This window comes from Echinops telfairi, unplaced genomic scaffold, assembly GCF_000313985.2.
Source record: "Echinops telfairi isolate 266 unplaced genomic scaffold, ASM31398v2 ScPeMD7_3533;HRSCAF=4204_1, whole genome shotgun sequence".
Lineage (NCBI taxonomy): Eukaryota > Metazoa > Chordata > Mammalia > Afrosoricida > Tenrecidae > Echinops > Echinops telfairi.
Genome location: NW_022107432.1, coordinates 31,200,651 through 31,225,675, shown reverse-complemented (window position 1 = coordinate 31,225,675; position 25,025 = coordinate 31,200,651). Strand labels below are relative to the sequence as shown.

Sequence of the window (25,025 nt, the reverse complement as noted above, 5' to 3'; positions counted from 1 at the left end):
GGGTGGGTGAGGGTGGGTGAGATTCTTCTGGAAGAAGTGCCCCTTTAAAGGGGCAGGAGTCTTGGCTGGAGTCTTATCTAGTCTCCTGAGTATCTTGTGGGGTCCAGGGGGGTCGCTCAATTTGCAGAGACGACTCGTTCCTCACGGACCGGGGTGAGTGGGTGCACAGGTCGGGGGCAGGGGCTGCCGAGAAACCCACTGGGGTGGCTGGAATGTTGTTTCGAGGCTTGGATGTGGGAAGCGTTGTGAGGGGAGAGGAAATCCCGCCAAAACCCTTTCTGGACTGTAAGCGCCCTGAGGGACAAGAGTGCTCATAACAGATTCTTCAGCTGTAGCCCTTCTCCCTGCAGAGTTTGCCCCCCAGCGACTCTAGAGGCTTGGGTTGGAAGAACGAGGTCTCCGTAGATGTTGCTTGGCTGAGTGAGACCTGAGCTGCGAAGAGGTACGAGGCGCAGAGTGACTGGAGTGAATGAAGGCGGGGGGTGGGGGAGACCGCCCGGCTCCCACTATAAACTAGTCACACCTTTGGGCTAGTGGTAGACTAGCACGCCACCTAGGGACTCCTTGCCCCTGGGGAGGGAGCAGTAAAGTAGGTCTGTTGGCCATGGCTGCCCCAGGGACTTGGCTTTTGGGAAGACATCTGGTGATCAAGGACTTCTGGAACCCAGACAGGATTGCTGATAATTCTGTTTCCTTTGGCTCAAGTTGGGCTTGTGTTCCTGCCTGGCACTGTACACCCCCAGCCCCGACTCAGGCACACTCTGGGATTGGAAGGGCTTTTGAATAAGAATGTTGATCGTGGCTTACCAGCAAATAGCAATCCTTAAGAGGTAGGCTTTATTTACCCCCATTTTACTAATGGAGGGGAGAGGCACGAGGAAATGAAATGACTTGTCAAGTCAAATAGGGTCGAGATGAGAACTAAGATCTCTTGTACCAGACCATGGCATCTCCCTGGCGGTGCAGTGGTTACTTGTGATCCGCAAGATTGGCAGTTCGAAACCCACAGTGAGGTCGCTATGAGTCCTTATTGACTTTATGGCAGTAAAACAGGGTTGAGTTGAGCTGATCAGAAGATAATGTTACCACCTAACTGCCCTAACAAAAGCTACTAGCTGCTCCCAGGGTGAAAGATGAGGCTGTTTACAGCCATAAAGATATGCAGCCTCAGAAACAGTATATAGGGTTCCTTGAGTCAGAATTGACTGGCAGTGGGTGGTGTAGGGAGATCCTTTGGGTTAGAGACCTGGTGGCATAATCGTTATTTCATAATAGCTATTTAGACTACTAACTGAAAGGTGTAAATCCACTAACTGCACCAGAGGGAAAAAAGACCTGGTTGGTAATCTATTAAAAAGCCTAGGAAACTTAATAGAAGCCCTGGTGATGTAGTATAATGCATTTGAGCAGCCACCCCAAAGGGGGTAGGGGGGGGACACATTACTTTTCCTGTAAAAGTTTACAGTCCCAGAAACCCCTGTGAGGGGGGGGGCAGATCTGCTTTGCCCTTTTAGGGTCACTGAGTCTGACTTGGTCTTTGAGTTTGGTTTTTGTATTTTTCAGGAAACCCTATGGGCAGTTTGACTTTGTCCAATGGGGGTCACTGCGAGTTGGAATTAACGGCATACAATAAACAGCCTTGAGTGGAGTAAAGCCTTCATTTATAAAATGGAGACACACTAACTATGCTAATTCCAAGGCTGGTTAGGAAAGAACTTTGTATGTATATGCTAAATTGTCACCAAGGTGGTAAATTTTGTTTTTCTCCTTGAAATCTCCTCCCAATTCTTAGCATTCCTAGTCTCCTCCCAGGCCTCAGGGCAATACATCCCTGGAGGTCTTTCCTTGCAGTGAGGGCAGCAGTAAGTGCTTCCTATCACAGCCCCTGTGAGCTCCCACAGCATGGTGTGGGAAACCCGAGGGCTTTCTCTCCTTTACAAGGGTGGACTACTTAAATATTTTTAGAAGGAAGAATTTTTGAAGTTACAAAATGCACTGAGACTCAAATACTGTCCTGATCACCTTGAATCTTGAGCCCAGGAAGCCACTTACAACTTCACAGATGTTCTGAGGTCACTCTTAGAACTTCTATTTAGAAATATATAGCCATTGTATGCTGGGTGCACTTTTTGTAGGGAAAACATTGAAGCCCTATGTGATAGATATCTCAGAGATGCCTTTATTCTTGGGCATGGCCAAGGGAAAGGGTAACTGATAGGCCCGTGAGTGTATCTTCTGATGGGAGCCGTTGTTCATGTACAACATTAGATAGATGCTGTTCTCGTGTTCTTCCTTTCTGAAGCCTTCACCACCCCTCTCTTTCCGTAGTTGGTTATTATACAGCTTTATATATATTGTTTTTAGCTGCCACTGATTCAGACCCTGACTCTTAGGGACTTCCTACATAGTGAGATCGGACTGATAAGGTCCATAGATTTTCTTTGATTTTCAGAATTAGGTTGCCAAGTCTTCCTTCAAAACCCATCTTAGTCTAAAAGTGTCTGAAACCTGTTCAGTATCATAGCCACACGAGACTCCATAGGCAGACAAGTGGTAGGCTGCACTTGACGTGCATTGGCTGAGACTCAAACCCCAGTCTAACAAAGAAGGCGAGGATTCTGCCATTGAACCACCACTGCGCCTCCCCCCTAACACACATCATTAGATCTCTCCCCATCACATTATAGTGATCTGTTTACATCTCTTTCCCTACTATTGGATAGCTGGGAAAGACTAACTGCTTTGTCACTACACCTGGCAGAAATCATGTGTTTGATATCTGTTGTTTAATAAGGAGCCGTGGTGGTATAGTAATTATGCGTTGAGCTGTAATTCACATGGTCATCAGTTAGAAACCACCAACAGCTTACTAGAAAAAAGGTTGGGTTTTCTGCTCCCATAAACAGTCTCAGAAACTCAGCAGGGGGTTGCAGTGAGGATGACAGTGAGTTTGGTTGATATTATTTATTAAATATTAGCACTTTTGAGCCGGGCATCTGGGGTACAGCAGTGAACAAGACAGGCAAATATCTGCTCTCACAGAGCTTATGGGTCTAGTGGAAGGACACAGACAGACAATAAATAGGCAAATTACATAGTACGATAGAACTTTGTGTTACAGGGAAAAATAAAGCAGCATGAATGATGAGTTGCTAGTGAGAGGGAGGGATTGTGATTTTAAAATAGAGTAATCAGAAAAGATGTCACTGAGAAATGATGTCTATGGAAATACTTGAAGCAGGTTATGTACATGTCTGCACCGCAGGTTGTTCCGACCAGGATACAGCCAGTTCTCTTGATGGAAGGGTGAATGGGGTGTGTGTAAGCATAACATCTAGCTCACTGTTTCCTGATCTTTTCCTCTTAGGCCTGTTCCCTCAGTTACCAGGTGCAATGAGGAAACCCCGCAAGAAGTCTCGGCAGAATGCCGAGGGCCGGCGCTCCCCGTCCCCCTACAGCCTTAAGTGCTCACCTACCCGTGAGACCCTGACATATGCCCAGGCCCAACGGATCGTTGAGGTGGACATTGATGGACGCCTACATCGCATCAGCATCTATGACCCACTCAAGATCATCACAGAGGATGAGCTGACTGCTCAGGATATCACTGAATGCAACAGTAATAAGGAAAACAGCGAGCAGCCCCAGTTCCCTGGCAAGTCCAAGAAAGCTTCATCCAAAGGCAAGAAAAAAGAGTCCTGCTCCAAGTATGCATCTGGCACCTCCCTTCACCTCCCACAGCCCAGTTTTCGGGTAGTGGACTCATTCATCCAGCCAGAAGCACCTCCTCTGCCTGCTGCTTACTACCGTTACATTGAGAAGCCTCCTGAAGATCTGGATGCAGAAGTAGAGTATGACATGGATGAGGTAGACCTCGCCTGGCTGGACATGGTGAACGAGAAGCGGCAGATGGATGGGTACACTTTGGTGTCAGCAGACACTTTTGAGCTATTGGTGGACCGTCTTGAGAAGGAGTCGTATTTAGAGAGCCGCAGCATTGGAGCCCAGCAGTCACTCATTGATGAAGATGCCTTCTGCTGCGTATGTCTAGATGATGAATGCCACAATAGCAATGTCATTCTATTCTGTGACATCTGCAATCTGGCTGTACACCAGGAGTGCTATGGAGTTCCCTACATCCCTGAGGGCCAGTGGCTTTGCCGCTGTTGCCTACAGTCTCCCTCCCGGCCTGTGGATTGTGTCCTCTGCCCAAACAAGGGTGGCGCCTTCAAACAGACCAGTGATGGACACTGGGCCCATGTGGTGTGTGCCATCTGGATCCCTGAAGTCTGCTTTGCTAACACCGTGTTCCTGGAGCCCATCGAGGGCATTGACAACATCCCACCTGCCCGCTGGAAACTAACCTGCTATATCTGTAAACAGAAGGGTCTGGGTGCAGCCATCCAGTGTCATAAGGTGAACTGCTACACGGCCTTCCATGTGACGTGTGCTCAGCGGGCTGGGCTTTTCATGAAGATTGAGCCCATGCGAGAGACCAGCCTCAATGGTACCATCTTCACAGTGCGCAAGACGGCTTACTGTGAGGCCCACTCACCACCAGGTGCCACCGCTGCCAGGAGAAAGGGTGACTCCCCTGGAGGCCTTGGTGAAGCTGCAGATGAAGAAGGACTAAAGGAGGGTGGTGGGGAAGATGATGAAAAAGAGATGGAGGAGGGGCAGGAGGAAGGCCAAGGTAGGGTGAGTGGCCCCCAAAAGGGAGGAGTGTCCAAGAAAAACAAGATGAGTTTGAAACAAAAGATCAAGAAAGAACCAGAGGAAGCAGGACGGGACACACTCTCAGCTGCCCCAGTGGTCACTGTACCACAGATCCCCTCTTACAGGTAAACCTGCTCAGAAGGGTTTCCCCAGAACTGATGGCTTCTCTTGCTGGCATTGTCCCTGGCCTAACATCCCCAAGTGTGGTTGGTGGAAATCTTTTCTGTGCTCCCAAATTTGAAATCCTTTAGATGGTGAGCTAGCCTGGTGCAGTTACTGGTTTTGTGCCCTCAGAGTAATATATATCCTTTGAATTAAAGTAAGACAAAACACTTAGGCTGCTCAGAAACCAGAGTTACAGGGTATTTAAGGAAGTATTTTTCAAGAAGGTCACCAATGGCATTTTGGACAGGATAATTGTTCATTCTGTTCATGCACTCTTAGATCTTTAGCACTCCTGATCTAGGCCAGTTGCATCTTCTTCCCCAAGGATTGTCTGTAACAAGCTCAGATGCTTTCCACATATTTCAGAAAACCCTTAGAGGGAAAGAACTCCCAATTTACATCCCCTAAAGGAGTCAGTATCTCTAGTTTAAAAAGATCTGGCTTGGGTATGCTGAGAGACACTTTGGTAGCATAGTGGCTATTCATTGGGCTAAGATACACAAGGTCAGCAGTTTAAAACCACCTTTTTACTTCCATTCTATAAAGAGTTACAGTCTTGGAAACTCACAGGGTCAATTAGTTTTACCCTGTCCTATAGAGTTGCTATGAGTTGGCATCAACTTGATGGCAATGAATTTGGGTTTTTTGTTTTTGGATTGGGTATGATGAACATTTTGTGGGTGGGGAGAGCTTAAAATTTTTAATTATCTTTTTTTTTTTTGAGATGCTTGAAGATCACTTCTTAGTCATGTAAGCCACCTAGGCCCCTATCTGTAGAGAAACCACTATACGGGGGTTAAAAGCCATAAGGAAGTAAGGAGCTATTGGAAGAAGTGTATGAGAAGCAAGAGAGAGGGAAGATTTCCCAGTGGAGGCTCATCTTAAGGGTGACACTCATAAAAAGGTATACAGTCTTAGAGCAGGAAAGAATCTTGGAGAATATTCATCTAATGTAGTCCTTGCACCTTCTCCCACACCCCCAGATGAAGAAACCGCGGCCACAGGAGGTAAAGTTGCTCACTCCTTTATTCATTCAATGAGATGTTTATTGAGCACTTGCTATATGCTAAGTCCTGTTCTAAAGGCTGAGGCCAGCTAGAAAGCAACAGACCCTGGACTACTCTGGAACTCACGATGCTGAGTTCTGTTCCTGCTGTTCTCTCTCTGTTGAGAGTGGTAGGGAGAAAGGAGAACTGGAATGGGGAATGAGTTGTGTGAGGCAAATAGGCAACCAGACTTGCTTGGTTGGGGAAAAAAGGCACAAGAGTGGAGACGATCCATGAAACAAGTTAAAATTTTGGGACTTGAAATTTATATCCTAGTCGCAGAGTTTATTCTAGGCTACCCTATTTCCTGAGGGTGGGGTTGGGTGTGGGGTGGCCATGCTTAACTAAGATGGTTATGCCCAAGGGCTAGATTTTTTATTTGTTGTGGAGGGTCTTCCAGATACTTGTCACAAGGGGCAGCATATTATGCTGGCTACAAATCATGCAGGCCTGGGGTTTGAACCCCACTGCTTCTATTCATTAATTAATTATAAACCTTAGGTAACTTACTTACCCTTTAAGTTTAGTTGTAAACTGAGCCTACCTACATAGGGTCGTTGTAAGAAATAAATGAGATAATACAAGTAAAGCACTTAGCACAGTGCCTGGCAAATAGTAAGTGCTCAATAAATGGTGGCTACTGCTGCTGCTGCTATTTTATTATTCTTCTCCCTACCTGCACAAATGCTGTTGGCGCCCTCCATGGGCAAGAGGTTGTAGAAGGAGGTGGCTGCCTGCATCTGGACAGGTGTGCTTGGCATGGATGTTGGTGGGGGAATCTATCCTTTGGGGAAAGGCCTAGACGTGGGCCTTGATTTTGTAAGCTTGGCTTTGGGGCAAGAATGTCTGCCTATGGAGAGGAATAGTTAGCCCATCATGCTCATCTTTCTTAGACTAGGGGAGCAACAGTTAGCCCGTCATGCTCATCTTTCTTAGACTAGGGGAGCAACAGTTAGCCCAACATGCTCATCTTTCTTAGACTAGGGGAGCAACAGTTAGCCCAACATGCTCATCTTTCTTGGGCTTCACCTTGGTTGGCCGTGCTCATCCTCCTTTCAGTGGAATGAGATGAGAAAAGGTAGAGGGACTTTCGTAGGAGCAACGAAGCATCATTTACCCTGTAACTAACCATTTTGGGGAACACAGCATGATAGAGAAACCCTGGATTCAAAGTGTAACCACTCCACCATTGTATGAGCTACATTAGTTAATTTTGATCGTTTTTTTCCAGCCTGTTCCTCAGCTAGCTTTCCATCTTTTGTTTGCTTGGGAATAATGTTACTCACCTTACAATATTAATATGAAGCATAGATATAGTACGTTTTCATTAATTCCCTTCCTACTCCTCTGCTTCTCGTAGTGTTACAACCCTGATAGGGATTCTCTTTGAGGGTCCTGTAATGAGCCATGTTTTCTGATTCTTTTATATCTTCTCATCCAGAGCTTTTCTCATTTGCTTCAGTCATAACTAAACTGATGAGATTTGGGAAAAGAGGCTAGGCAACAGTATCCTATTGCACGCCTACTAACTTTCCTTCCAGTTATGGACTACCTACTGGTCTGGCACCCTCAGCCAGAGGGGGCAGGACACATTGTCCATAGCTTACTCAAGTACCTGTTCCCTTTGACTGCCTTTTTCAAGAGGAGAGTCTGGAGCACTAGACTTGGGACTAAGGAGCCAGGGACCACAGGAAACAGAGATTCTGGGAGACATGCTCCTTTGGAGGATTAGGACTGCAAGGCACAGAAGGTAGAAACGCAAGTGAAATAGCTCATGCTGAATCTGAGCTGCTTAACTTCATTGCCCTTTTCTAGCCTTTTCTCTGAGGCGAAACATTTGGCCACTTTCTTTCTTGCTCTGTATGGTTCAGAGATGAACCAGGGTCTGGATAGGATGCATGGGCTCTAATCTGGGCTACTCACTTACCCTCTCTTTCACTTCCCTGTGCCTCTACTCAAGGTTGAACAAGATCTGTAGTGGTCTCTCCTTTCAGAGGAAAAACCAGTTCATGCAGCGGCTTCACAACTACTGGCTATTGAAGAGACAGGCACGGAACGGCATCCCTCTCATCCGGCGCCTGCACTCCCACCTGCAGTCCCAAAGAAATGCCGAGCAGGTAAGTAGAGTGATGGGTGGGAAGTTGGCAGAGACTTAAGAAGAAGAGGAGGTTGGGCTTGCTGGCTTGTCTCCCAGTGCCCTCCAAGGAGCCTTTCTTTGTCTACAAGTCTTGCTCTCTTAAGTGGTCTACCTCAGGAATGGCTTCTAGCACTGTAGATTGCCTCCCCTTCCTGAGGCTGCTGTGGGAGTTTGTTCAGAGACCTTCACATTAGACAGTAGCCAGTCTGGGAGAGGCACGGCTTTGGGGAAAATTGTAGGGAAGATTGGAGGGTGAGCCCAACTTTCCACTATGTTGGAGGAAGTTCACCCTCCAGATGTGGCAGAGAGAATGGATGGGCTGTGGTGAATTAGAAAAAAGGCACCCTTTCATTAAGCCATTGTACTGCCAGAAAATGTTCCCAAGTAAGTATACAGATTTACAGTCTGAGTTGTAGTACACACACTACACAATTGTGATGGGCTTTGGGGGACTTATGAAGGATATATATAACCAGTCCTTAGCAGCTAGAGTTGCTGAATGTTTGGTGTTTTCCAAGATGATTGAGGCCTCCTGAGAGTTGCTGTCTCCATTTCAGAATTGTTAGCATCTTTAGCTCTCTACCTCTTCACTTGCTCCTTCATTTCTGTCTTTAAATCCCCAAACCACTGGTCCAGACTTGATGCAAGCCTTCCCTTAACTCTGACCCCCTTAGACTTGTGTCTGGTTTTGCTTTTGCCTTTGTAACCAATCTTCTGAAATGCCTATCAATGTTTAGCCTCCCCTTGAACCATTTTGTCCTCTTGCTCCCTTGAGCTCAGCTGTAGAACATCACGTGCCTTCTTCCAGCCCAGCAAGTCTTTTCCCAGACTCTCCCCTAATTGGGGAAATTGGGCTGCATTTGATACCATGGATCATGTTGTCTAAGAGTTCTGTGACATCATTTTCTCCTCCAGTAGCATAGTTGTTACAGGTTGGGCTGCTAACTACAGGGCCAGCAATTCAAAACCACCAGCCATTCCATGAGAGAAAGACTAGGTTTTCTATTCCCTTGAAGAGTTATAGTCTTGGACATACGAGGCAGTTCTCTCCTGCCCTATAGGCTTGATAAGAGTCAGAATGGACTTCATGGTGGTGAGTTTACGTCATCGTTTACCATGTGCTGACCCCGCTTCTCACTTCATAATGATTGGTGTTCCCAGTTACTAGGTGACCTGCCCATTTGCTTAGGAAGCTTGTCCATGCTTCATAGTGTGACATAACAGTATGGCAGCAGTTCCAGGTTTTCTGCATTTTCTCACCCTTTTTTTCTGCCTTCAGTCTCTGGGACACGTCACTGAATGTTGTAATGCAAAAAAGTTGGAAACTGAAATCACCATTTTCCTTTCAGTAAACTATTTCACCATTATTGTCATGGAAGCATCTCCCTCCTGAACTCTTAGGTCCTCACCTGGAGAGTTGATTCTTACAACCATGGGCCAGTTAATCTTACCATGTTTTGGGGGAGATTTATTTCCAAACACTTTAAGGAGCCTAGCTTTTTGTGAAACACCCAGTTCTGAGTTTGAATTGACTTGAGGACACCAGGTTGGGTTTGGGGCTCTATTTCCATTCTACAGCTACCTGCTTATGCTGTGCCCTTAGTCCTAGCAGTAGCTTGCTTTCTAGGAGCCCTGGTGGGATTGTGACTACATGTTAGCCTGCTAACTGCAAGTTGAGCACTTCAAAACCACCAGCCAAGTAGAAAGACAAGACTTTCTACTCCCATAAAGAGTTCGTCTCAAAAACACAGCGGCATTTCCACCCTGTCCTCTAGGATCAGTATGAATCGGACTGAGTGAGTTCTGTCTAGGTGTTCCTCAGCCTCTAATGCTCTCTTATCATAGCTGTGCTCACACACCAGTGTCCTCAATGTCACGTCCTTTTCCAGAATATATGTCCCCTGTCCACTGCTAAAGGAGAGGTTGGCCGTTTGAACCAAGCAGTCTGCACCTGTAAGAATTTAGTCTTGGAAACCGGATGGGGCAGTTCTATTCTGTCAGGTAGAGTCACTAAGAGTTGGAATTAACTAGATGGCAATGAGTTGGTTACCCAGGCCTGTCATTTTAGGTTTTTTGTCAGGTGGATCCTGGACCCACCGTCCTTGGCTTCTATGGCCAGGTGGTCCCATTGGTTCTAGGAAAGCCCTTTCTTATTGCTTTACCCCATCCACCTCCCACTATGGAGCCGAAAGAGGATTGCTCTCCCACCCCAGAAAGGCTTTCCTGGTGCAACCCCACCCATTCAGAATCTGTCTCTATGTCCTGTATCAATTTTTGTTATCTTCAGGCTAATATGAAGTCCTTGTGTTTCAAAACCTGGGTCTCCGCCCCTCAGATACACTAACCTTCTCTAGGACAGAAATAAAGTTTGTTGCTGTTTTACCAGTTCTCTCCAACTACTTAGTACAAGTTGAGAGTAAGAGCCTTCTTTTGTTTTCTAGCCAAGTTGTAGCCCTAGAGTGAAAGTCTTCCCTCCCTCGAGGTGTCTATTAGTTTCTTTCTAACATTCTTTGCAGCCCCAAGGGACGCAGCTGCTTTGTGGGGTCCTCTGGGATGGGGGAGTGATGCAGTTTCTGTTCCAGCCACGGTTTCTGTGTGGCAGTAAAGAAACCTGGTTAGAAGGCAGGAGGGAGGAATGGGGTATGGGGAGAGGGCAGAGTCTCCCAGAAGGTGGGCATTCAAGGAATGGGGTAGGGCTCCTCTTACCTGCCAAGGCCCCAGTTGCTCCTTCCCTGGCTGTCCTACAGCGAGAGCAGGACGAGAAGACAAGTGCAGTGAAGGAGGAGTTGAAGTACTGGCAGAAGCTCCGCCATGACTTGGAGCGGGCGCGGCTGCTGATCGAGCTAATTCGGAAGAGGGAGAAGCTGAAGCGTGAGCAGGTAAGGAGGCCCCCACCTCTGCCCCCCTCCCTTACCTCTTACTTTCTCCCTCTGGGGGTGAGCTTGGAGCCCCTCCCAAGTGTCAGCTTTCACTCCCTCTCCTGTGGGCTTCGAAGCTTGCCTACACTATGTTGGGTGTGATGCTGTTGATAGCTCCCACTTTTTGACATTCCGTTTCTGGTGGCCCCACACACATAATACTAATCTCCTGTGCCTGGGTCCTCTCCAGACTTCTTGATTCAGGGTTGAGCCTGGTCTTAAATATTTTGGAAAACTCCTTCTGCTAAGCATCACCTATAGGTGAGCTTCCTAATGTTCTCACTTCTAAAGGGCCTTACACATTTTTATCTTGGGCGATTTAAAATTTCCACCCTCTGTTCTGAAGGCAGGAAATGTTGGGATAGTTTAACATCAGGGCTGGGAGCACCAGGCTGCTGGCTCTGCCTCTTCCTACTTGTGTGACATGGAACAAGTTACAGCATCTTATACCCAGTTTTGTAACCATAAGACAAGGACAACAATAGAGCCCACATTATGGGGTTGTAGGCTTAGATGGCTTCATATACATTGTAGAGCTTAGAGTAATATCTCACACCTGGCAGGGGCCATTTAAAGGTTATCCTCTATTACTATTATTATTATCATTGATATTCTTTGCCTCCTTGAAGTGTCTACCTTGGCACTCTGCTCATGGCAGAGAGTATTAACTGAATTGATGACAAGCCAAAACTGTTTTTTTTTCTGGTCTCGGAATAGCAGCTGTCATTTCCATATTGGGCTGACAGACTGTTTTTTTCTCTTTGTTGTTCAGCCCCAGCACAAGCCCCTTCCCTGGAAGGCCTATAGCCTGAACTTCCACCTCTGCACCCGGGCAGGTCTCCTCATATTTTTTGGTGTGGGGTGGCCATGGAGGACTTCTTAGGACCTTCATTACAAGTCGAACAAACTCAGTCATCCCAGGTCTAGCCTTGCAGCTGAGCCTCTCTCCTGGCCTCTGGTTCAGAGCACTGAGGAGAAGGCCAAGATCTCCAGAAGTAGGCAGGCCTATTTTGATGTAACCTGGGCCCAGTTCATGGCTTCCCAACCCCAGCCAGTTCACCGTGAGGCACATGGAAAACTACCTGTTCAGCATGCTAATGTAAACCAATGAGGCTGCGTGCTATCTGAGGTGGTAAGCCTAGAAGCTCTAGTCACCCATGCCGGGCCAGCCACCCCAAAGGCTGATTGGATCACTATTTCATTGCACGGAGTGGGAAGTTCTGGGACACAATTTGTCACCACTGGGCTCTTTGGAGCCAGTCATACCTGGGTTTTCAAATTGTGGCTCTGTTCTAGTTGAACGAATGACCTTGAGTTAGTGACTCCTCATAATCTCTAGTCCCTATTGTAAAACAGATAAGAGTTTCTCCTTCAAGGTCATTGTGATGAGTAACCGGAGTAATATAAGTAGGGAGGCAGTAGGGCCTAGTAGTTCACAGCACACACTGAACCCTAACTCTACCTTAGTGGCTGTGTGACCTTGGGCACTTCACTTAAGTCTCTTTATGCCTTGAGTTTTGTTTTTGTTTTTTTTCCCTTCTGTGCAATATTTTACCTCTGCCTCATAGTTGAGGATCAAATTAGTTTGTTATGCATAAAGTGCTGAGAATATAACTGTCAGTACTGTAAATGTGCTAATAAAAGTTGTGGTGTGGTGCTTGATACATAATAAACATTCACAAAATTGTAGCTGTTGGTATTGCTTCACATGTCCTGACCAGACTTAATTGGTAGGTGAGAGCCAAAGGGCTATCTTGACCTTTCCCCACTGCTGCTTCTCCCACAGGTTAAGGTCCAGCAGGCCGCCATGGAGCTGGAACTGATGCCCTTCAATGTTCTGCTGAGGACAACGTTGGACCTGCTGCAGGAAAAGGATCCAGCTCATATCTTCGCTGAACCGGTCAACCTGAGTGAGGCAAGTTCCTCCTCATTTCCTGAGCAGGAAATAGGTTCTGAGTAGACCAGGAGGTGGTTAGGCCACAGAGTGTACACACTTGGGGGGAAGGTTAGGACACCCATGATGAGGGGTTAGAACCCTAGGGAACAGGCTAGGGTGGGCCAGGACCCTGGGACTGTGAGTAAGCCTGATATGATTAAACCAGAAAATGGGGAGGCCAAGAGTGCCGGTGAAGGGTGCGTCCTGTTTGGCTAGTAAATGGTTGTTGTAATTGTACAGGTTTTATATGTTTAGGTTCCAGATTACCTGGAATTCATATCCAAGCCAATGGATTTTTCTACTATGAGGCGGAAGCTGGAATCCCATCTGTATCGCACCTTGGAGGAGTTTGAGGAGGACTTTAACCTTATAGTTACCAACTGCATGAAGTATAATGCTAAAGACACAATTTTCCACCGAGCAGCTGTCCGCCTGCGGGATCTAGGAGGGGCCATCCTGCGGCATGCCCGGAGGCAGGCAGAGAACATCGGCTATGACCCCGAAAGGGGCACCCATCTGCCTGAGTCACCCAAATTGGAGGACTTTTACCGCTTCTCCTGGGAAGACGGTGAGAAGCCCAGAAGGGTGGGGTGTGGGGGGAGGACCAAGAGGAGGCACAGAGGCCAGAGAACCAGGGAGCAGGGTGGGCCTTGGGGCATTGGGCAGACTCCAGGAACAAAGCTGAGCGTATGCCTGCTTGTGGCTGAAGTAGTTCCAGGAGTTAAAGCTTAACTAATGAACTTCACAGGTGTTGAGTAGTAGGAAACGGAGATCAGGTGCTAGTCTGGTTGTAAAGCCTCCACTGGGGTCTTCTTCTCAACCCCTGTGTGGAGTTGGAGCCCAGGGTTGGGGGAGTGCTTTGCTATGCTGGTGTGTCTGGCTTATTCAGAAGAGTGCAGGTCAAGTATCAGAAGCATGGAATTGCCTCTGAGCCCTGTGACTTGCCACTCGCTGCTTCTCGATGGCGGCAGCGCAACAGCCACTCAGGCCAGGGGATTGCCAAGCCACCTCGGGTCTGCTCCGTGGAGCCCGTAACTGTGTCTGTGAACTGCTTCTTGCAGATGGTTCCCACATTCTAACCTTGTCCCCGTGGCTACTCTCTGGGGAGTGGGGTTACCCGTGCCAATGCTAAACAGTGACACTTGAAAGCCACTGGCCCCAGCATTCCTGGAGAATATGTTGCATCTGGAGGACTCGACCCTTCCCTTTGCTCTGGATTGGACAGGTCCTTCAGTCCCTTCTGTCCTCCCTTCTTCCTGGCAGTGGACAACATCCTCATCCCAGAGAACCGGGCCCATTTGTCTTCGGAGGTGCAGCTGAAGGAGCTGCTGGAGAAACTGGACCTGGTGAGCGCCATGCGGTCCAGTGGGGCCCGGACCCGCCGCGTCCGCCTGCTGCACCGGGAAATCAACACCCTCCGACAGAAGTTGGCACAGCCCCCGCCACCAGCAGTGAACAAGACTCTGCTCAACGGAGAGCTGCCAGCAGAGCTCCGGGGAGATGGTGCTGTGCTAGAGCAGACCCTGCGGGAGGAGCCACAAGACAGTGGGGACAGAGGTGAGAGTTATGAGCAGGAAGGAGTGAGGGATTAAGGATCGACTGAAACCCCAGAGTGAGGGCAACTTTTCCCTACTTGATGCTCTGACCTTTGAGGGAAGCACACGTCCTTGGGGGAGGGGAGTCACACTTCTGAATATGCCTAGAGATGATAATTTAAGAGTCTATTGAGGCTAAACACTTGTAGATGCTGGAGAGATGATATTTAAGAGTCTGTTGAGGCTAAACACTTGTAGATGCTGGAGAGATGATATTTAAGAGTCTATTGAGGCTAAACACTTGTAGATGCTGGTTGTGTTGGAGGGGGCAAAGGATGCATCGCGCGGGTGTTTAGTTACTGGGTCGTAGGGAGGCTCCTTGAGCCTTTGGTGCTGGGGGCCAGCAGCTGTTTGTAATTCAGTAAAGCATTGTTTCAATATTTTCGACACCTGGTGGTCTAGTGGGCCACGCACTGAGCTGCAAACCACAACTGCACAAACCTGCCAGTTCCTTGGGAGGAAGATGAGGATTTAAAGCAGGGGTCCTCAAAAGTTTTTAAACAGGGCCAGTTCACTGTCCCTCAGACCCGTTGGAGGGCCGGACTATAGTTTAAAAAAAAACAAAAAACTGAACAAATTCCTATACACACTGAACATATCTTATTTTGAAGTAAAAAAACAAATGGGGCAAAAACACCCAGCGGGCTGGATAAATGTCCTAGGCGGGCCGCAGTTTGAGGACCCCTGAGTGAAGTGTTGGAAACTCAAAGGGGCAGTTCTGCTCTGTCCCATACATTGAGTTGGAATCAACTCATTGGTAGTGAGTTTGGATTTGTTTGCCTTTTTTCCTTGTATGGCTATAGTATACATAATCAGTTAAAAATAAGCCCATTTTATACCATCATGCAGAGCTTTTTTCAATGGCGGGAGTTGTAATCAGTTAAAAATCAGCCCATTTTATACGATCATATAGAAAGACTCAGAGCAGATTATTGGGGGTTAGGAGTAGAGTTGGGGAGAGGGGTGATCAGGGAAGGGTGGTCTGGGCTCTTGAGCTCCTTTGTTGACCTCAGCTGGCTGGGTATATAGGCCAACCCCAAGCAGAAAGGCCAAACTGCAAAAGACATCTGGGGAATGATTCTGCCAGAGACCCAGGGACCCAAGAGCTGAGCTGCTTCCAATTTTCCCACACTTGGTGCGAGAGGGCCTGCCATCTACCCAAGGATAGGCGTTATCTCCAGAGCAAAGAAGCCCAAAACAAAACAACAAAAAGACCCCCCAAAACCATTAGTTTTGTGTTGGCAGAGAACAGGGAAATGTTTAAGAGGTTGCACTTGGCTTGGAGGGCTTTGTGTCCCTTGTGATTTCCCCCTCGGCTTTCTGTGTGGCAGACACCACCCGTCTCCCATGCCTGGACCCTGGTAATGCAGACAAGGGCCCAGTGGACTAGATGCCACATCACCCATGGAGTTACGTGTTCATTTTCTAGGCCTCACCTCCCAGAGATTCAGGCTGTGGTTTGAACTCTGTGTCTGGAGGTCCCAAGGCAGTGCTAGGCAAGCAGACTTGTCTGGGAGCCACCAACTGAACTTATTTATCTTGTTTTCCACATGTGAACATCTTCTTTCTGCCTTCCCCACATGGTCTCACTTGGATGATACGACAAAATCCATGGACAGGTGAAAAAACTCACATTGCTAACCCCAAATCTGCCAAGTGGAGATGTAGCTAATTAGCATTAAGCAGGTGCCTTAGATAGAGGTGGGAGAGAAAGATCAGGCTGTCTGTCCTTATGGAGGGTCACTGTCAGACTTGACTTGATAGCAGTGGGTTTGGCTTTTCTTGGAGGGAGAGTAATGATTTTCAACCATTATTGTATCAGACTTACCTGATGAGCTTAAACTTTTTTTCTCCCATCAAGATTTGGTTTAAATTTTGTCTGGGGTAAGGCCTTGGCATTAGAGTTTTTTTTTAAAAAAAAGCTTCCTAGATGATTCTGAGAGCCGGGTCTGAGAACTGTCAGTACTCTTTAGTCATATGCACTCTTCCCCACGGGCCCCAAACCTCTAAGATACACCTCAAACCTTACGACAGTCCTTGGTTTCTCAGTGTTGGTGTCTGGTTTGTAGGGGCAGACTCTTTCTAAAATGTTCAAGCAGGCTCTCTTTTTCTCTAACAGATGACGCCAAACTCCCTCCCCCACCAACCCTGGAGCCTACTGGGCCTGCACCATCCTTGTCTGAGCAGGAATCTCCCCCAGAGCCCCCTACTTTGAAACCAATCAATGATAGCAAGCCTCCAAGCCGGTGCCTAAAGCCCAGAAAGGTGGAAGAAGATGAGCTCTTGGAAAAATCACCTCTGCAGCTAGGGAGTGAGCCCTTGCAATGTCTGCTCAGTGACAGTGGTCTCAACAGACTGCCCCTCACAGCCCCCGACACCCCACCTGGTGCCCCCCTCAGTGGCGTGGGCCGCCGCACATCAGTCCTCTTCAAGAAGGCCAAGAATGGGACTAAGCTGCAGAGGAGCCCCGACGATGGGGCCCTGGAGAATGGCGAGGACCATAGTGTTGCTGGCTCTCCTGCCTCTCCAGCCAGCATTGAAGATGAGCGGCACTCCCGGAAGCGGCCTCGGAGCGGTAGTTGTAGTGAGAGTGAAGGGGAAAGGTCCCCTCAACAGGAGGAAGAGACAGGTGATCCTGCTGGCAACTTGGCTCACTGCATCTCATCTGCTTTCCTGCTTTGCCTTGCCACCCAGCACCTTCCCCATCGGCCAGCTCCCTCATGGCCCCCTGGACTCCAGTAATATCGTATCTCACAGCTGGGCTTGGTGCATGAGTAGTGACCTGGGAAACAGGCTTTGAGCAAGTATTTTGTGAACACTAGATGTATCTGGGGCTCTCTCTGGCCCTGTAAAGGATATGGGGGTAAAATGGCCCTTATCTTCTAGTTCACTCATCAAATAATTACTGAGCACCCATCATATTATCAGGGATTATTCTAAGCACCTGGGAGGAAATCAATAAATAAAACGGACAAAAGGTTTTTTATAAAGAAGACAGACCGACAGCAAATGAGTAAATTATCTGATTTTGGAAGCTATGGCAAAAGTCAAGCAGTGATGGTGGATAGGAAATGCTGGGGTGGGAGAAGTTATGGTATTAAAGTGACCAGGGAAACCTAAGGAGGTGACGTGTGAGTAAAGATCCACAGAAATTTTAAGGAGTGAGCAATGTGGGAATATGATGGGAGAAATGTTCCGAAAAGATCTAGCAAGGGCCTGGATGTGGGAAAGTACCTGTCTATCTGGGCAACAGTGAAAGGACCAATGTGGCTGCAGCCATGTGAGTCAGCTGGCCGGAGATGTAGAGAAAGCGCTCAATCTCAAGAGTCCTTACCACATGCCCAGCTGGTCATGGGTCTAAAATAAGTCAAATTCAGATCCAGCTCTAGAATCTGCAGTTCAGTAGGCAGTTTGGATGATCTCCCAAAGATGCAGAGAAATCACTGTGCTGAGCAATATATGGTTGTGTCCATTGACAGCCCTGCTGGGGTGTTCAGGGAATACAGCCTGGCAAAGTGGGGAAAGTTTCATGAGATGGCAGCACATTAGGCCGTCCGTGAGGGTGTAGGGAGAATGGAACAGGTGGGACTGAGAATTATAGCCTGGGTCAGTGTAAAGGAAGAGGAAGAATCTCTGGGGGACGGACTTCTCAGAGCCTCTCGAGCCAACACGGCAGGTACTGTGGGCCTGGATTGAAGAAGCTTGATGCCAGGACAGAGTGGTTTAGTCTTGCTACAACAGGGAAGGCCAGCCTACTTGGGCTGTGGGCTGCTCTTGGCTTTTGCTTTTTGCCAATCTCATGTCCATGTATGTGGTGGCTTTGTTTTGTGAGATAAGCATTTGGCATTTCTCACTTTATCTTCCTGCCTAACACTCTCTGACAGTATCTTCCTTCATTCTGGATCAGGTTTCCCGATATTAGGAGAGTGGGTTAGTCGAGCCAAGAGCTTGAGGCCTGGAGTTAGGCAAAGCTATATTCTAGTCTCAACTGTATCCTGAGGCAATTTAGTTAACTGCCATACTTAATTAATATGGACCTAGATCCCTAGTAATACAATACTTAAGTGCTTAGCTGCTAAGTGCAAGGTCAAAAGGTTGGCAGGTTGACCCAACCAGATATTTCATGTGAGAAAGATGCAGACTTCCATAAAGATTACAGCCTTGGAAACCCTGTGGAGCAGTTCCAACTCTGTCCTTGTAAGGTTGCTATGATCTAGGGCGACTGTTGATGCCTCGCAGGTATCTGAGGGTTAGGAATTCCTTCTATAGAGCACTTGACTTAGACAACAGTAAACCAAACACCAAGTCCATTGCCATTTAATGGTTCCAGCGTACAGCCATAGAAGGTTACAGTTGTCATTGTCATCAGTTCTATTAGACTTAGCTACACAGCATGAAGAACACTGCTAAAAATGTTTACAATTTGGGAAATTGCCCTGGACGTTAGGCCCATGCAATGACTTAAATTGAGGTCAGAGCACTAGAGGCAGAATTAGGCCAGAGTCTAGACATCTTTGCTCAGATACAGGTGTGACTTGTCTCAAGTTTTCTGGCCAAAGTGTCCCTGACCGACGGTTCTTGAGTCAAGTGTCTGACACATCTCCACACTCCCTTAGCTCATCTGTCAGACGTGCAGGACTCTGGAGTGTTGTTAGGATTTGGTTAAGTAGAGAAGATGAAGGTCATGTCCCTGGGCTGGCTGGGCTATCTTCCGAAGGGCTCCCTACTGTAAACAGACCTCTCATTTATACTTAATAGCGTGTTCCCTAAATAAGAAGGTGGTACTTTCATTACCTTCATTAGAAGGGGAAGCCAAGGCTTAAAGAAGTGGGCTCTTGCTTATAGGCTGTTTTACAGCTAGGACTGGGGGGATTGTGAGTCCCCAGTCCAGAATGGTTTATGCTGTGTTCATGCTGCTGCAAGTCTATGCACGCTACGCCCTCCCCCCCCCAACACAAGCAATATCCCTTGTAAGATATCTGAGGGTGTAGTTAGCAGCCCTTATCCTGCCCCAACCTCTCCAGACTCCATCTTAAAAGGAGGAATAAGGTGGAGTCAGCTGCGTGATAGGGTGGGTAGGAGTGTTAATCAGAAGAAGCCAGGTGGGTGGACTCTCAGAAGCAGAGGAAACTCCCTGATAATTGAAGCTTGAAATGAAAAGCAGATCCAGGGCAGGAGCCAAAGCAGGGAGGTCTTGGTATTACCCTTTGCCAAATGACAGTAACCCAAGTTTTCCTTAAAGGGCAACTAAAAGAGTGGGAAGGAAAAGACATTTCCCCATCCAACAGTGTCGTGTTTTGCTGCCACACAAGACTAACTGCCCATGGAAGGAACAGCTGTCCTCTGCACCCCAGCCACTGCCCCGCACTGTAGTAGATGTCAGGAAGGGGGATACTGCACTCAGGCTCACTCTGTGTGTCCTTGGCAGGCGTGACCAATGGCTTTGGAAAGCACACCGAAAGCGGGTCTGACTCGGAATGTAGTTTGGGTCTCAGTGGTGGACTGGCATTTGAAGCCTGCAGGTAAGACTGCTCTCCCCAACAGCCTTCTCAGCAACTCTGCCTTCCCTCCTTTTATACTCTGCAAAAAAGTCAGCCTCTTCCTGCTTTCTCCGTTTTTCATTCCCCACTCCTATTTCCCGAGGCCTCTTGTCTGCATCTCTGGGAGATCTCAGGCCTAGTCGGACTAGGAGCAGAGCGGTAACACATACTGCACAGGGGTTATGTAGCTGAATTTGGGTCCTAGAGGGTGGAAACTGCTGAATTGCCTATCAGGTTAACATTAGAGCCAACTGCCCCACCCACCTTCACCCTTTGATGCATATTACAAGTGGTCACCCACCCTCCACCCCCTGCCTTTTTATTGTGAATTACGTCATGATTTTCCAGAGCAGGTTATCCGTTTCATATTCAACAATTCTAACACATTTTGTTTAAACTTCTCTAATATAGTCTCCTCACTGTACCACCGTCTGCCCTATTTCCTCCTTGTGTTTCCTGTTTCCTTTCCTCCTCCTCTTCTAACCCACTGAGCTCTGGCCTTGGGTGAATGGTGTCCTTTTGCTCTTCAGTGGTTGATGATTCTAACAAGGTGAGTTCAGTTCCGGGCCTGAAGGGTGACTAAGGACCATAGTCTTGGGGGTTCACCAGACGCCAGTAAGCCAGGTCATACTTAGAATTTTGGGTCTTGTTCCACATTTTTCGTTCACGCTTTTTGAGGACCTTTCAGGATCCTTTTCGGAGCAAATGGGGGTAGTCAGACAAAACACTCATCCAGTCGATTTCAAAATCCACGCAGACATCAACGTCAACAACCCGATATAGGGCTTAGGGGAGCAGAGATAGTTACCTTTCTCCCGAGGAGCGACTGGTAGTTTTGAACCACAGACCTTGTGGTTTGTCTCAGTCCATCTAGTTCTTTTGGCATTAGAGTTGTGGGAATTGATCCACTGGACTGACTGTTTCCTTGTCTAAGTCTTCATCATCCCTCTGGGTGGGGAGACACCAGTATCGTTGCACCTTAGGTGGTCACAGGCTTTTTAATACTAGACTTCTTTGTGTCGTACAACTCTCATCATCATCCATCCATCCACGGTGTCAAGCACATTTGTACATTTGTTGCCATCATCATTCTCAAAACATTTCCTTTCTACTTTAGCCCTTGCTATCAGCTCATTTTTCCCCTTCTTCCCCTCTCCCCCTTCCTCATGAACCCTTGATAAGTTATAAATTATGATTATTTTGTCATGTCCTACACTGTCTGATGTCTCCCTTCACCCACTTTTCTGTTGTCTGTCCCCCAGGGAGGAGGTTATATGTAGATCCTTGTAATCGCTTCCCCCTTTCCACCCCACCTTCCCTCCAGTCACAAGCTTTTAAGACCCCACTTTCTCCTCACCTAAATAGGATATGCAACCTCTCCTGAGACTATGGCCCTGGGCCCCCCAGGCCTAGGACTCATTTCCGTCAGGGGTTTGATTATGTCTAAGAAGTTTGTATAACTTTGCCCTCCATGTGCTCCCTCACATTCATGAGTGTATTTTAGTAATGGGAAATATCCCAGTACAAATGGCCTCTGTCAAATCAGACTTCATAGGTGCACTCCCACACCTGTTCAGCTTGCATGTCTACCCAGGTATCTACTTAGCGGCATGATGCAAGATTACGAAATGAACATATAAGAAATTTGTAAATGCCTATTATCCAACAGGTCCCCGAGTCTTGCTGCCCTAGGAAGGGATGGGATTTATTTTCTTTTATGTGAAGGGAGGATTTCTGAGACTAACTTTTCCAAGTTCAAGAGTTGTGGAGGCCCCTGCTCTGCATTCTGTGCCCTTGAAGGCAGCAGGGAGTGTAGGGCTCATGGAAGTGGGAGAAAGGACTTGTCCCAGAGGTTGACCCCAGGGTCTGTTCACATGGGCAGCAGAATGGATCCGGTGTTCAGAGTAAGGAAGGAAAGGTCCCAGGGAGTCCTAAGTTTAGGCTTCCACCTCTTTGTCTGATGTGTTTGCCAGAAAGGATGCCTTTCTAATGCCTTTCTAATCTCCGGGGAGTGTTTTGTCAGGTATCACTCTGGACCAACAGAACCTCCTTCAGTTGCTCCCTCAGGCCTGGACTGGCCCCACTGGTAGGATCCAGCTTTCAGTGGTGGCTGAGGGATTTTCCTCCCTTCTTTTGTCTTGAGAACTATAGGAGTAGTGGATAGGGAAAACACCAGGGCTTTAAACCAGTTTATTCCAGTTTGGTTGCCTGAGAATGCATTTCCACACCAGGTATCCTGAATCAAAATCTACGTTTTAACAAGATCCCTTGATTTGTATGTGTTTATATAATTGTTAAAATGCAGATTTCGATTAGTATATTAAGGAGAGGGGAGGTAAGAGTGCAAATTCTCACTGGGAGGTCTTCATTGGAAGCCCTTAAAATAAAAAATTACCACGCATAGAAGAGACAAAAGATTCCAGAATCTTATGTTTCTTTCTTGGTCCTAAGGAGCCCTGGTGGTGGTGTGGGTTATGTGTTGCCAGCAGCTGTTCACAGGAGAAAGATGAGGCTTTCTGCTCTGGGAAAGATTTTATTTACTTACTTAACATAGTATTTATTTATTAAATCATTTTATTGGGGGCTCTTAACAGCTCTTATCATAACCTATCCATACATCCATTGTGTCAAGCACATTTGTGCAAATGTTGCCCTCATCATATTCAAACCATTTCTTTCTGCTTTAGCCCTTGGTATCAGCTCACCCCCCCCCTCCCTCCAGTAAACTCTTGATAATTAAAGGTGTTTTTTTTTCATGTCTTACACTGCTGCCTACCTTCACCCACTTTTCTGTTGCCCACCCCCTGGGAGGGGGTTCTATATAGATCATTGTGATCAGTTCCCCCTTTCACCCCCCACCTTCTCCCTACTGTCCTGGTACTGCTCCTCTCATTATTGGTCCTGAGGGGTTTATCTATCCTGAATTCCCTGCATGCTCTGATCTAACCAGATTTGTAAGGTAGGATTGGGTTCATGATAGTTGGGGGTTGGGGGGAGTAGGGAGGGAGGTGGGGGGAGGAGCATTAAAGAATTAGAGGAAAGTTGTAAGTTCCAGGAAAGAGTTTATGATAAACCCGAAGGATTAATTCTATTCTGTTCAGTTGCGTAGGGTCACTCTGAATCAGTATTGATTTGATGGCAGTCAATTTTTTAGATCTTGGTCATGGTTTGGGATTCTTCACTCTCTTCCAAGATATGGTGCCTGGAAGCCCGGGTTCATTGAGGAGGTGGCAGGCTGGTGTTTTCAAACTGTCCCTCATTACCCTTGACTAAAGACAGATGAAGTTTTACTCCCACTAAGGATGTTTTTCCTCAGCTATGGGCCATAGGAACCAAGTCAAGGCAGACTGATCAGCCTGCTGATTCAGATGGTGTGATTGCATTTCTGCGGAACTTAAGGTCCAGTGCCACCAAATTCTGCTCTGTAGAGGAATAATGCCTTTGGGAAGCATTTCCTCTTTACCTCACTGGAACTTAAGGGTTTGAAACGGGAGATGATGGGAGGGCTTCCAACAGCAGAGTTTCTGTGCTGTTCTACATTGTAGCAATACTTCAAGAAGGAAGATCTTATGTGTTGATTAGACTGGAATTACAGCATCTGAGTTTGAAAGAACCTTGAAAGATCTCTGGTCACTAAGTTTCTCACATCCTTACTAGTTCATCTCTTCTGACTATTTTCTAAGGTTGGGGCTGAACCCCTCTTTCTGTGGCTCATTAAGCTATTAGTAACTGAGCACACCTGTGTTCACTCATGTGGAGGTTATCTTCCGGAGGGCTGGGGTGGACCATAAACCCGTAGTTGAGGTAATTCTAGATTGGCTAACTTGTTAGGCCTGGGCGACTTGCAGGGGCCAGTTGTACCTTTTGCCCATATAAATGTGGAGTACACAGAACTGGTAGTGTTGGATCCTATTTTATTGAGCTCATCATCCTCAGAGTTCATCATGCCATAGAATAGTATTCGTAAAGTTATTTGCACTACTTAATGTGAGACATTAAAATGTACTGCCCTTCATATAATCAGTACTTTTACTGAGTACACCCGCTTCTCACTAACATGGTTAGGTTCCAAAACCAGATCATTATTTGGAAGTCGGCATTATGCAAAAGTGAAGGATGGGGAAAAAATGTGTTTTTAAATGAAGGATGACTAACTACATCATTATATAACTGCCAAGCCACTGGGAGACATGGCCCAGGTGAGTTGACACGTAACTTGTTAGCCATCATAGCCCGCAATATGCTTATCTTGCACCTCAGCATTCATTATTGTCAGGTGTAGGTGGACTTGGTTTGCGCTCTGCTGGGGGCTTTGTGCGCATTAATTCCAGTTCGTTTTCAGCAGCACACAGAACAAACGCCTGAGGGTGGCTAAATGACTGGCCCCAGGCTTCAGGGAACTTGCAGTGTGTGTTCTTGCTCTCTTGAGAATGTCTCCTGAGAAGCTTTTTCCTAATACAAATACTTGTGCAAGACCTCAGAGAATCAAAACCCATGCATAGATTGTTGGAGGGTGTGTGGGAACTGCATCCAGGATGTGAGCTCTATAGACCTTTGGTTTTTATTATTTCCTCAAACCAGTGCTTTGAAATGTCTATACTGATTCACCACCACCACCACCACCCACCTGAGAATTTGCTTCTGATTTCCTGAATCAGAATCTCCATTTCAGTCAGAATCCACATGTTATGTACATGATCCCCTGTAGCTTCTGATTCAGTCTATCCAGGTTGGAAAGGCAAATTCTCAGTAGAATCAGAATGAATTAGTTCGAAGCCCAAGTCCTAATTTTCTCTCACCAAAGCCAAACTTAATTCACTTCTGTTGAGTGGATTCTGACTCAGATGAGAATTTTTACTCCCGTAGGAGTTACAGTCTCAGAAACTCACAGGAGCAGTTCTACCCTGCCATGAGTGATTGTCACTAACAGGATAAAAGCCCCAACCTGACGATTGGTTACAGAAGGGCTATG

General features: G+C 47.2%; 1 protein-coding gene across 3 annotated transcripts in view; it reads left to right on the top strand.

The window, feature by feature from the left end:
- Nucleotides 1-248: 248 nt before the first annotated feature.
- Nucleotides 249-25,025, top strand: part of BRPF3 (bromodomain and PHD finger containing 3) — a 37,266-nt gene continuing 12,489 nt past the window's right edge. Inside the window, exons 1-9 of one of the 3 annotated variants that reach the window (XM_045294744.1) lie at nt 249-442; nt 3,368-4,841; nt 7,888-8,044; nt 10,812-10,943; nt 12,769-12,897; nt 13,174-13,486; nt 14,182-14,475; nt 16,633-17,142; nt 19,942-20,035. In XM_045294744.1, the coding sequence (XP_045150679.1) occupies nt 3,394-4,841; nt 7,888-8,044; nt 10,812-10,943; nt 12,769-12,897; nt 13,174-13,486; nt 14,182-14,475; nt 16,633-17,142; nt 19,942-20,035 (3,077 nt within the window). In that variant the 5' untranslated portion in view covers nt 249-442; nt 3,368-3,393. The remainder of the gene's footprint in view (nt 443-3,367; nt 4,842-7,887; nt 8,045-10,811; nt 10,944-12,768; nt 12,898-13,173; nt 13,487-14,181; nt 14,476-16,632; nt 17,143-19,941; nt 20,036-25,025) is intronic. The other 2 variants (XM_004710735.3, XM_045294745.1) reach the window with 2 other exon arrangements.